Here is a 12,318-nt window from a genome sequence, read left to right as displayed (position 1 = left end):
TATTCAAACAAATTGTCGTTAAAAGAAATAGGTATTGATTGTGGTATGTTTTCCTGAAAATATTTTCTAAAAAATACACTATAAATTAAAACTTTCAAAAATAGTTAGTCAAAAACCTAGATCAGGAACTAGCAGAACGAGTAGACTTATGCCAAAGCCGCCAAATAACAACACTTATTGTAATGTTTATTCTTAGTGCTATAAATCTAAATATTATACTTTAAATCTGGTTTGTTTTACAGCTATGTATAAGAGGCCATTATTATACAAAGAAACTCCTGAAACCTGAATATTTTCAATTTTATCTTTATGAATAAATTATTTAAATTAATTTAATATTTCTAGTCCACGTTCATTGTGGAAAACCTTGGAGGAGGCAAAGGCCTCCTCCAAGACGTCCACTGCTGGACAAAAGTCCAGCAGTGGACGTCATTCGGCTGAAACGAACGAACGAATATTTCTAGTATCCTTAGGTCACTGAAATAATATCACAAAAAAGTGAACCGTCCCGTTCTCATATAGCGTTAAAACAATACATACAATGTTGACCGGTAGTTTACAGGCTATTCCCAAGAATGACTCGGCCGTTTACCTCACTATAGGGCAGGGGTTCCCAAACTATTGGCGGTTCCCTCGAAGCTGGAGAGGCTCGTGAGTGAGTGAGCCTCTAGCCTGAGGCGGAGCTGCGGACGAATGTCCAACTAGGACAATAACTCGCGGCTCCGTTTCATTGAGCTCCGGTGGACACCGTCGGGTTTTAGTGAGCATCAAGTTTTCCATTTTTAAATAATGCTTATTTAGGTAGAGTTTTTGGTGTCACTTAATTTACGAATTTTTTTGGTCACTGCGATCAATAAAGAAATCAAAGAGGTCTCTGCTCCAGAAAAGGTTGAGAACCACTGCTATAGGTTCTTCAGGCCTTCATCGCAATTGGGTCGTAACCGTAAACCAAAGACAATTGTCCTGGTTCAATTAGTGCGGATTTACGAGTATTGCCTTTCGGTATGTCCTTTTTATTTCATTCTCTTAAACGTGCTAAACTTCGTAAAGATTCTGCCTAAGATCTTGTTTTGGCTCAAAATTTTAAACACTTCAGCTAATCTCCATAGGCTTTTATTGAAACCCTTGTAGTAATGCATTCCCATAGTCAAAATTGTAAGAAAAATAACTGAAGCGTGGAATGGCACTTTGCACCTTACATATTATTATGGAATGGCAGTCCATCATAAAAAGCAAAAACTTGATTTTGCCTTTTTGGCACAGTCCAATTGTAAATTCCACGCCTCAACTATTCTAATGTACAGATTTTAATTTGATATAATAACATCTTTTGCTAGAAGCTCTTAATTAAATTGATTTTCTTACAGCTTCATAAAAGCACTTACTCACCCACACCAAACAAAGATTAAAACTTTGGGAACTTAATAAAAAGCTCTTACTGCAAGTGGGTCAAAAGCTTTGCATTTTATCGGCGCCATTAAAGCTAGCTCGGCGAAGTTAGCCCAAAGCTGTGTTACATAATCAGTTGGAAACCATAGTAATAATCACAGCGTTTCGAACTTGTCTGCTTATACAATGAAATATGGGTGGAGTTACAATAGCAGCGGGTACGGTCCGATTCAAACTTATAACGCGATCAGGATAACTGCGCACCTGGTAGTGACGTAACATCGACGCTCTGGTTCTTCGCCTCGTTGATACCTAATATTGTGTACTGTAAAGTTTAAATCGGACTGTAACTAAAGGATATTAAATGATATTGGAATATAAGTACAGTCGCGGAATGAAAAGGTTCGTCACCTTAGTGTCGGTTTTCGCTTGCACTAGGTACTGTAAGAGTCAAACCTGCCAACATAACCGTGCAAGAAACAGTGCTACTAACATTTAAATAAATATGACGTTTGCTAACGAATAAGGTTTTGCTTGTTTTTCTATCCCATCAGTGCAATGCTGCAATGTTACAAAATGTAGTTTTTTTTATTTAATAGATAATAATGGCAGGTTGAACCAACAAGAAGGTTTTAGTTTATCAATCATAATAATCTTCTTGACAAGTTAAATCGTCAAACAACTTTGATCTGAATGAATTTGAACTTTACTGACGAACAGTTAAAGATTATTTTCTCTAAATCGAGATTATTCTGTAACATAGTTTCAAAAGGTAATATGTGCTCGCGATTCGTTGAAGGAATCAATTTGAAAACTGACGAACCTTTTCATTCCGTGACTCAAATACCTACCTATGCCAGTAGTCCAGTAGAATTAGCTTTTAAATCGGAAATAATTCCTACAAAAGATTTTATTGTTTTAATGGCTTCATTGGTTGCCCATTAAGACTCTCCTAAGTTTTCGACTTCGACGGAGTTGTGCTTAAGTGGTGGGGGCCCCCGAAAGAGGCATTTTTTCGGTTTTCCGGTTATACCGCGTAAAGGACTTACCCTATCAAAAAGTGGTCTTCATGACGGTTGAAGGGCACTTAATCCTGCATTGAATAAGACCAAATTCATATGTTTCGGACAAACCGTTCTCGCGCTAATGTTCGGCAAAGTAGAAAATATACGTATAATTAATGACCCTCTCCACGTCCAATGTTTTGTTACCCACAGGCTTCCAAGTCTTGAAAAGGGCCACCTCAACCAGTGTAACCCTATCAAGGCTTACGAGCTTGATGCGCCTATCCTTGTTCGTCCCAGCCGTTCCTTAACTGCGGTTGCTGCACCTCTTCCTGGCACTCACCTGAACGACTCTGTGTTACCTACTGTGGCTGCCCCTCTTCCTTGTATCCTCCTGCATGACTACGTTGCCTAGCCGTATGCCTGGTCTAAGGTTCGACGCCAAAAATCAACAACAACAAGTTCATATTAAAATGCTGAAGAGTTTTTTGTTTGTTTGTTTGAACGCGCTAATCTTAAGAATTACTAGTTTGATTGAAATCATTATTTTTGTGTTGAATAGCTCATACATTGAGGAAGGCTATAGGATATATACAATCACTCTACGACTAATAGAGGCGAAGCAGTAAAGAAAAATGTTGCAAGCACGGAAAATAGTATTTAAACTATTTTCACGCGTACAAAGTTGATTTTGTGGCGTCGAACCTTGGACCAGGCATATAGCTAAGCAATGCAATCGTACAGGAGGGTACAAGGAAGAGAGGCAGCCACATTAGGTAACACAGAGTCGTTCAGGAGAGTGTCAGGAAGAGGTGCAGCAACCGCAGTTAAAGAACGGCTGGGACGAACAAGGATAAGCGAATCAAACTCGTGAGCCTTGTTAGGGTTACACTGATTAAGGCGACCCTTTACAAGGCTTGGAAGCATGTGGGTAACAAGCCATTGGACGTGGAGAGGGTCATTAATTATACGTATATTTTCTACTTTGCCGAACTTTAGCGCGAGAACGGTTTGTCTAAAACATATGAATTTGGTCTTATTCAATGCAGGATTAAGTGCCCTTTAACCGTCATGAAGACCACATTTCGATAGGGCAAGTCCTTTACGCGGTATAACCGGAAAACCGAAAAAACGCCGCTTTCGGGGGCCCCCACCACTTAAGCACAACTCCGTCGAAGTCGAAAACTTAGGAGAGTCTTAATGGGCAACCAATGAAGCCATTAAAGCAAAAAAATCTTTTATAGGAATTATTTCCGATTTAATCAATTTTTGTGTTTAATTCTACTGGCCTACAGACGACACACGCATTGTTAAAATCCCGAAATAAAGAAGTGCATCAGCATATTGGATCTTACTTCTCCTACAGCATTTATTATGTCAGCAAGCACACCCATAACAAATTTGCTCATGCAACTTTGTCATTACATGAAAACAAACGCCGTTATGTAGTGTGGTTTCACAGAGTCAAATGTTTGTCTCAATAATTATTAGACTACTCAATTCTACTTCTCAAAAATTACTACACTTGGCGTCAAAAAAATGGCACTTCCCCGAGAATAACTTTAGAGATTGTCCTTTTATCACAAACATTTGAAAGCCCAATAATCGCTATAAGTGACACCACACCTCACTGTGCGAAAGCTTGTCGGTCAGGAAGCTGTATTGTCGCACGTGGGTTGACGTGCCTGGGAGCTTATACAAGTTGTTGCTCTGCGTTATTGTATCTAATACAAGGCTTTGACTGCACGGGACTATTCCCACCTCTCGTTCCCACCGCTGCAACTCTTGTGTAGCCAGGATCTACAGCTTGACCGCCAGTAAAAACCCAACCAGTGAAGATCAAGTTTGTCCGGGCTGTCATTGGATCTGCAACAAAATTAATCAGAAGAACATAGGAGGAGTTTGAAATTAAGGTTCGACTCGAATTCAACCTGAACGTAGTGGACTCGGTGGGTGGACGATATTATGGTGAAGGTCGCGGGAAGCTTTTTATGCGATCATTGTAGAAATCCTAGAGAGTTTTAGTGGAAGCCAGCATTGGAAGTAATTTAGTTGAAATTGAAACGATTTAGAACATTATAGGAGTATTTAGTAAAGTAGGCTCCATGACAAATTGTACTCGAAGTCCTAAGAAAATAGGAAAATCTGAGTCGTTTAGCTTGGAGTAAAGACATTTTTGTGGCTTCACAAGAGAAAGCTCCTGGCTTCCAAAATCAGTTCTTTTTTCAAAGGTACATAAACAACGACAAAACCACAGTCACATTTCAAGTTTTCGTAATTCCGTAGCACGTTACGCACGTTCAAGAACAACGCTATTTTTTCTATAGCACCATTCCTTTTTCCATTCAAATACTTTCCCGACTTTTCTCAAAATAAGCGCAAAGTTTGATTCAACAGTGACATTCGTACGGTTTCAGTTTCAGAAAGGAACCCCTAAAAATACTTAGTACCACAATATTGAAGCCACTCAAACGTTTTATTGCTCAGCCGATATTCGTATAAAGTAGATTCAGAATTTATGAGAAAGCAATCACACGACATTGTAGTGGAGTCATCTCTGAGATTCACTGAGCTGAAATATTTCATAACTTATTTTCATCATTGTTTACTTTTAAAGAGCTTATTTTGTTACAGATAAAATTAAAGAGGCTAATGTAAATTTTCAGTGTATGCTTACATTACATTAATCGCAGCACTTTAAAGGGTTTATATTTTTTATTTTATTTCAAAGCAATCTTTAAACATCTCATCAGTAAATTAAAATCATTTCACGCTATACTCGTACAGTCATTTTAATGTAATAAAGACAGTACCTAGTTTAGAATGTTGAAAACGTTAACAGTTCGAATAATGGTGAAAAAATAAAGTCCTCCTAATTTTAGTTTGACATAAAAAACATGTTAAGACAAATTGAATCCCACGCAATTAATTAATCACAAAAGATCAATTGGTTCGGTCCCAGAGACGCGGAAGTAAATCGACGACAATGCACGCACAGTATTGTACCTACTCACTCAGCTAGGTACAGATACACGTCCAATTGAGCTCAGTGGCAACGATCGCTCGCTGGTCACGCTCGGGGGTCAAGAGTCTCATAGACTAATCGGGTAGAACTGACTCTACTCATTGTCTTGTATTTTTTGCCTTTATTTTTTATTTGCCTGAAAGGGTGTTATTGATTATTTTGTATCTGGGAGCACGAGATTTGAGACAAGACAACGGAAGCTCATGTGGTACTTCTACTTAATCCCGAAACATTTCGTCATATTATACCTCTATGAATAAACAGAATATTTAGAAGTATTAACTAACTATATTGATTTAGTAAAAAACATTATTATGTCATTGAACGGGAGCAAAGTGACAGTAAATTTCCATTAAATATTACATAAATTATGAATATCATAATAAAACATTATTATCATATTATTGTATTTAACTGTTGATGATTTGGGATTTATTAAATAAAATAATCACTGTGTCATGTACATCCTGTTTTACTCTCCATTTTTCCACAGACAATACATATCCAATCTATAGTCTATTCTCAGTAGTGTTGTCACATTACAATAATGTTACATCTTTCCTTTTAACAAATTAATTAAAAGATACATACATTTGTTATCAGTTGATTCTGATACAAAAGTCTAGATGACTATAAACAAACAATTAGCATAACTATAATTAATTAACCCTGCACATAATCTTCTAAGTATTTAGGAAGCCTAATGGCTCTACCTTTAATTGACCTTTTACAATTATTTTGTGATGTATGATTATTTAAATTATCTTCCATTCTATTTTCTACAATGCAGCTAGGTTCTATGCTGGTTTCATTCTGTGATAGACGTTTATTATTAAGTGCGTCCTGGTGACTTACATTCTCATAACAATCATTAAATCCTGTATTTTCAACTTCTATAGCCTCATTGAAACTATTAAACTTTGGATATTCTATTTCTTTAACACCACTTGCAACAAACTTATAATCTTTTGAGCTCTTTTTTAAATGATATCTATTTCTATTAACAATATTTCCCGATTCAGTTATAACATTATATGATCTAGGTTTATTTGATGGACCCAATATCTTTGCATGTCTGTCATAAGTCCCATTTTTGTGATTTTTTATTAATACATTTTCTCCCGTTGAAAACTCCTTCAACGGCCTAACATTTCTGTCATAATAATATTTTTGATTAGTTTGCCTTTTTAATAATTCGCTTCTGACCTTCTGCTGACTTTGACTACTGATGCTTTCCAGATTTGGTATCAGACCTCTAATTTTACGACCTAACAATATTTGATTAGGTGATTCAATGTTGTTTGAGATGGGGGTGTTTCTAAGTTCTAATATTGCTAGATATGGATCTTTTTTATCTTCTACGCATTTTTTTAGCATCTTTTTGATAGTTTGTATGTGCCTTTCTACCATACCGTTACTTCTGGGATAATAAGGCGAAGAAACTGTATGCTGAAAACCCCATTTGTGTGAAAATTCTTTAAACTTCATAGATGTAAATTGAGGTCCTCCATCACTATTTAATTCAATTGGAATTCCAAAGCGTGCAAAACACTGTTTTATTGCTTTTATTACCTCCTCTGTAGATAGTGACTGTAAAGCTATAACTTCTACATATTTTGAAAAATAATCCACTATTAACAAATAATCTTTTGAATACAAATGAAAAATATCCACACCTATTTTTTGCCAAGCCTCCTTTGGAATTTTATGTGGTAATAGAGGTTCTTTGTAATTTTCTACACTATGCTTTGTACAAGTATCACAGTTTTGAATGTAATTATCAATGTCTTTTGAAATTCCTATCCAATATACCGACTCTCTAGCTCTTATTTTAGTTTTCTCTCTACCCAAGTGATTATAATGCAATTTGGATAAGATGTCTTTCTGCAAAGATTTTGGGACCATGATACAATGTTTTTTGAAAATTAGTCCATCCATTAAATGTAAATCAGTGTGAAATGTATGATAGGGTTTTAAGGAATCCGGTAAATTTTTACCATTAGTCGGCCATCCTTCAGATAATAACTTTTTTACTATTTTTAGGTCTTCATCACAATCTGTTTCTTTTTTAAACTCTTCATATCGTTTCACACTCATTTTTTCTTTTAAATCTACTAACAATATACTACAATCAAAATCATCATCCTCCTCAACCTTAGCTTTTAAATAATTACGTGACAAGTAATCAGCAAGTTGTAATAACTTTCCTGGTTTGTATTTTAATGTTATGTCATAGTGCTGTAATCTTAACCGCATCTTTTGTAATCTAACAGGTATTTCTGCTAAAGGTTTTTTCATTATGGGAATTAAAGGTTTATGATCAGATTCCACCTCAAAGTTTCGACCCATTATGTAAAAATGAAATTTTTCACAAGCAAATACAATTGCATACATTTCCTTTTCGATCTGTGCCCATGATTTTTGTGTGTCTGTGAATGCTTTGGATGCATAGGCTACTGGAAATCCATTTTGTAATAAAACTGCACCCACACCATTACTACTTGCATCTACACTTAATAAACATGGTAAGTTTGGATTGTAATATTGCAATACTGGGGAGGAAGTTAAAAGCTCTTTGATTTCCTTGAAAGATTTTTCTTGTTCTAGACCCCATTCCCAATCCTTGTCCTTTTTTAATAATAATCTTAGAGGAGCTGTTAGTTCAGATACATTGGGAATAAATTTAGAAACATATGTAATGATACCTAATAGCTTTTGAATGCCTGTTACATCTGTTGGTTTCTCCATTTTTATTATGCTGTCTATTTTATCCTCATCAATATAAATGCCTTTATCAGTGAAAACATGTCCCAAAAATTTTAATTTGTTAGTTTTAAATATACATTTGTCTGCATTAAATGTAATATTATGCTCTGAAGCTTTTTGTAATATTCTGTGTAAAATTTTCTCATGTTCAGCTTCACTATCAGCCCATAAAATTAGGTCGTCTACAAAAATTTCTACATTTGGAATGCCTTCAAACAGGCGAGAAAACTGTTTATGGTAAACCTCTGATGCTACCTTTACTCCGTATGGCATTCTTAAAAAACAATACCTACCAAATGGTGTTTGAAAGGTGGTTAGTTTTGAACTGGTTTCGCTTAATTTCAATTGATAGAACGCTTTACTACAGTCTAATTTACTGAATACCTTAGCGTTTGCCATTTTTGCAGCAATTTCTTCAAATGTTGGTAATTTAAAATGTTCCCTTAATAGACAAGAATTGAGATATTGTGGGTCAAGACATATGCGAAGCGAATTATCATTTTTTCTTACTATTACCACTGCATTTACAAAATCTGTGGGTTCTTCTATTCTTCTTATTATTTTATTTTCCTCCATAGTTTGCAACTCTTTTTTATATGCATCCAATAGCTTCATGGGCACCGGTCGACAAGGAATTACTTTCCCTGTGTAATTCGGGATCAACTTGAAATCATAAACATAATCCTTCAGTTCTCCTATTCCTGTAAATAAATTAGAGTATTGCTTTATAATATCTTGTTTTTGTATTTCCCCTAATAATATCATTAAATTTAATTTTTGTATGGTTGGTAATCCTATCAATGGAGATGAATCACAATCTACAATATGAAATTTCAAAACATGTTTTTTATTTTTTATTATACATGATAAATCTAATGTGCCTAGTAAATTAATTTTTGAGTTATTGTAATTTCTAAGAATAGAGCTTGACCTATTTAACTTTTTATGAATTCCCAAACTGTCCAACATTTTTTTAGATATTACATTGCAACCGGCACCTGTGTCTAATTTAAATGTAATATTTTTATTGTAGTCCTGTAGTTTTACCTGCAATGTCCAGTCAGTGTATACTGTACCCAATGTATATTCTTGATTTGTTTCTTGCTGAGGATTCTGCTGTATTTCCTTTATGTTGTGATCCTTCATTCGATTCCTACAGACAGTAGAAAAATGGTTCATCTTCTTGCAATAATTACATTGTTTGCCATATGCTGGACAACGACGTGGAGGGTGTTGATATCCGCAGCTTTTACATTTGAATGCTCTACTCATAGGTTGTTGGCGATGATCTCTATTTATTTTGTCAATATCTTTCGAGTCTTCTTCTGTCAGTTTTCTCATATATTGTGTCGCTATTTCTGCGGTCTTACACATATTTATGCACTTTTCTAATGATAGTTCTTGCTCTCTTAAGAGTCTTTCTTGCAATGTTTTATCTAATAATCCTCCTATTATTCTGTCTTTAATGAGACTGTCACGTAGACCCTCAAAGTTGCAGGTCACTGATAGTTTCTTTAGTTGGGCTACATATTCTGTTATATTTTCACCCTCTTTCTGATTCCTGTTAAAAAATGTGTGTCTATTTATACTTTCGTTTGTTTTTGGCATGCAATAATCTCCAAGGGCTTTTAATACCTCATCATAATCCTTCTTTTTAGCTTCAGGCAGGTCTATCGTGTCAAATTTGTCCACTCCTTCCTCGCCCAAGAGGTGTAATAATATTGCTGCTTTTATTTCAGAACTCTTTTTATGGCATTCAGTCGCCACCATGTACAGTTCCACATGTCTTATCCATGTCTTGAAGTTTTTTGCCAAATCTCCTTCAAAAGACAATGGCGGCGGTTGGGCAAGGCTTAATCCCTGCATCGTGTCGGCTTTAATACTCACGGGTCTTACACCCGCGGCCTGGTTCTTGCCATCTCCTGACTGCGCCATATCATATTATTGTATTTAACTGTTGATGATTTGGGATTTATTAAATAAAATAATCACTGTGTCATGTACATCCTGTTTTACTCTCCATTTTTCCACAGACAATACATATCCAATCTATAGTCTATTCTCAGTAGTGTTGTCACATTACAATAATGTTACAATTATCATCATTGTTACGTTGACATTCGTGTGAAACACGAAAACTAATAAATAGTAATGGAGTACCATGAAATGTTATGAAATATTTAGCACGTGAATGGATGAAAATCAATAACCTTATCAGAATCGTAAAGCAAACAAACGCGATTATGGAATTATTGTGTTGTATGTATGAAACCATAAAACGTAATCTCAACAACTCTGTACATTTACTATCGGCGTTAAAAGTGACATATATTTTTATATTCGGCTGTAAAAATAATATTTCGTTGTTAGTTATTTATTCTTATTAAGTCGATAGACGGATTGATGGATGGAAGATAGCCAACTTGGAACAAATGATTGCGATTTTATTGGTGAAACCACATTTCACTTTGGAGAATTGAATTCAGTCAACTCTCAGAAGTTCAGGAAACACAAGTTTAAACAATCATTAAGTATTTTTTCGTAGATTAGTTAAAAAAATTCAAGCATTTCTCAAGTAGGGGAGACTGGGTACAGTTGAAACAAAGGACGGTTGAAACAGAGCAAATATCTCGTAAACGGTTCCACGGGGAGTAAGGGGTCCTAGGGGAAAAAGAAGCGGAAGACAGGTCTGAACACGAATTTAGTGCCTAATAACTTCCTAACGCGTTGACATTGTGTATAAAACACCATTTTGTTTTTTACTACCCAAAGTAAGTATTTTTCTTCAGACATTAACGCTTATACTACCTGTTCTTTTTATGTGTATGTATCGAGTGTGCGTTTGCGATTATAATGAAGCTTTTAGAATAAGGGACAGTAACTATTTTTAATTTGTGATTATTAGTGTCGAAACTATAAAGTATATTTTACCAAAAGTGGGGTTGGGGACGGTTGAAACATTTTTTTTGGGTACGGTTGAAACAGAAAATGTAGGTACCTATTAATGTTTATTTTTTGTAGATGCCGAGAGTTTGGGTAAGGAAGATTTCCAGGGAGGAAATTGACTTGGTAAAGCATTAGAGGAGGTAAAAGCTGGAGATTCACTGCGGAAAGCGGCGGAAAAGTATGGTTTGAAAAAAAAATTAAGATTTTCGTTAACTTTCTTCAGAATTTTAATATTATTTTATTATTAATGTTTATTTGATTTGGAAATATCATTTATTTTATCATATTTCTGTTATTTTTTTAAATGTTTACTACTTATCAAAGGCTAATTAATGTTTTAGAAATATTAAATACTTAGACTGATTAATGTCGTCATGTGCTACCATAATTTTAATATTCGTAGTATTAATAATAAATAAAACACGTTTTATTAGTAATTATTGTATTATTTGTATGTATTTCAACAGACCCCAATCGCTGTTTCAACCGCCCCTGGCATGGGGACGGTTGAAACAAAATTTCTTTTTTTTTAAATTTCGTATATTTCTAAAAATAGTAACCCGGGAACTACAGCCATATCATAGCTAAAACTTCAAATTTCAATTTCACGTATCGTAATCGTCACTACGTTATTAAACAACAAAATTATAGACAATAAAAGCAAAATTGTTTCAACCGTACCCAGTCTCCCCTACCCTGATCAATTATTGTCAGATTGATCAGTTTCAAACGTTATAAGCTTTTCATAAAGTATGACATCAGATGTAGGCTACTTCTTGTTCTTGTAACAAAATGTTGTACCAAAGTTATAAGATTAGGTATGCTTAATGCCTACAGGTCAGTTCTGTGGCTGACATAATTGCTCGTTACTCTATGTCCCAGTGCACTCACGCCCTGCGCGTCCGATGCCCTTGTCCTACCCAAGCTATGTTGAGGCAGGTCCGACACTTTTATTTCTTAGACACTTCTGACGTTGTTTCTGTGAACTTTAGCGCTGAACAGATGCGAGTGTTTTGATTAAACATACACAGAAGTGTCTTTTGTTATTGAGAAATTCAGATGGTTTTGTGATTGATTTTTTGAATTAAAATGGTTTTATTCAAATACTACCAAGTCACTTCAAGTGAGTATGCAGACAGTTACCTATTTATTTAACTATTATCGAAAGGAAGTGATGATTTTCTGATT

At 35.1% G+C, this 12,318-nt stretch overlaps 2 protein-coding genes across 2 annotated transcripts in view; one reads left to right on the top strand and one right to left on the bottom strand.

The window, feature by feature from the left end:
• The window catches only part of LOC135081163 (brain tumor protein), a 666,947-nt gene that overhangs the window by 93,597 nt on the left and 561,032 nt on the right, over positions 1–12,318 (top strand). The window lies entirely within an intron of this gene.
• On the bottom strand, positions 8,838–10,201 carry LOC135081157 (uncharacterized). The gene is made up of 2 exons (XM_063975891.1): positions 9,232–10,201; positions 8,838–8,885 (listed from the first exon to the last, which is right to left on the bottom strand). The coding sequence occupies exons 1-2, from the start codon at positions 10,117–10,119 to the stop codon at positions 8,880–8,882; spliced, it is 894 nt and encodes a 297-aa protein (XP_063831961.1). The 5' UTR covers positions 10,120–10,201; the 3' UTR covers positions 8,838–8,879.

Source organism: Ostrinia nubilalis, chromosome 19 (genome assembly GCF_963855985.1).
Source record: "Ostrinia nubilalis chromosome 19, ilOstNubi1.1, whole genome shotgun sequence".
NCBI lineage: Eukaryota > Metazoa > Arthropoda > Insecta > Lepidoptera > Crambidae > Ostrinia > Ostrinia nubilalis.
The sequence above is the reverse complement of the archived record's forward strand: the minus strand, read 5'-3'. Positions and strand labels throughout refer to the sequence as shown.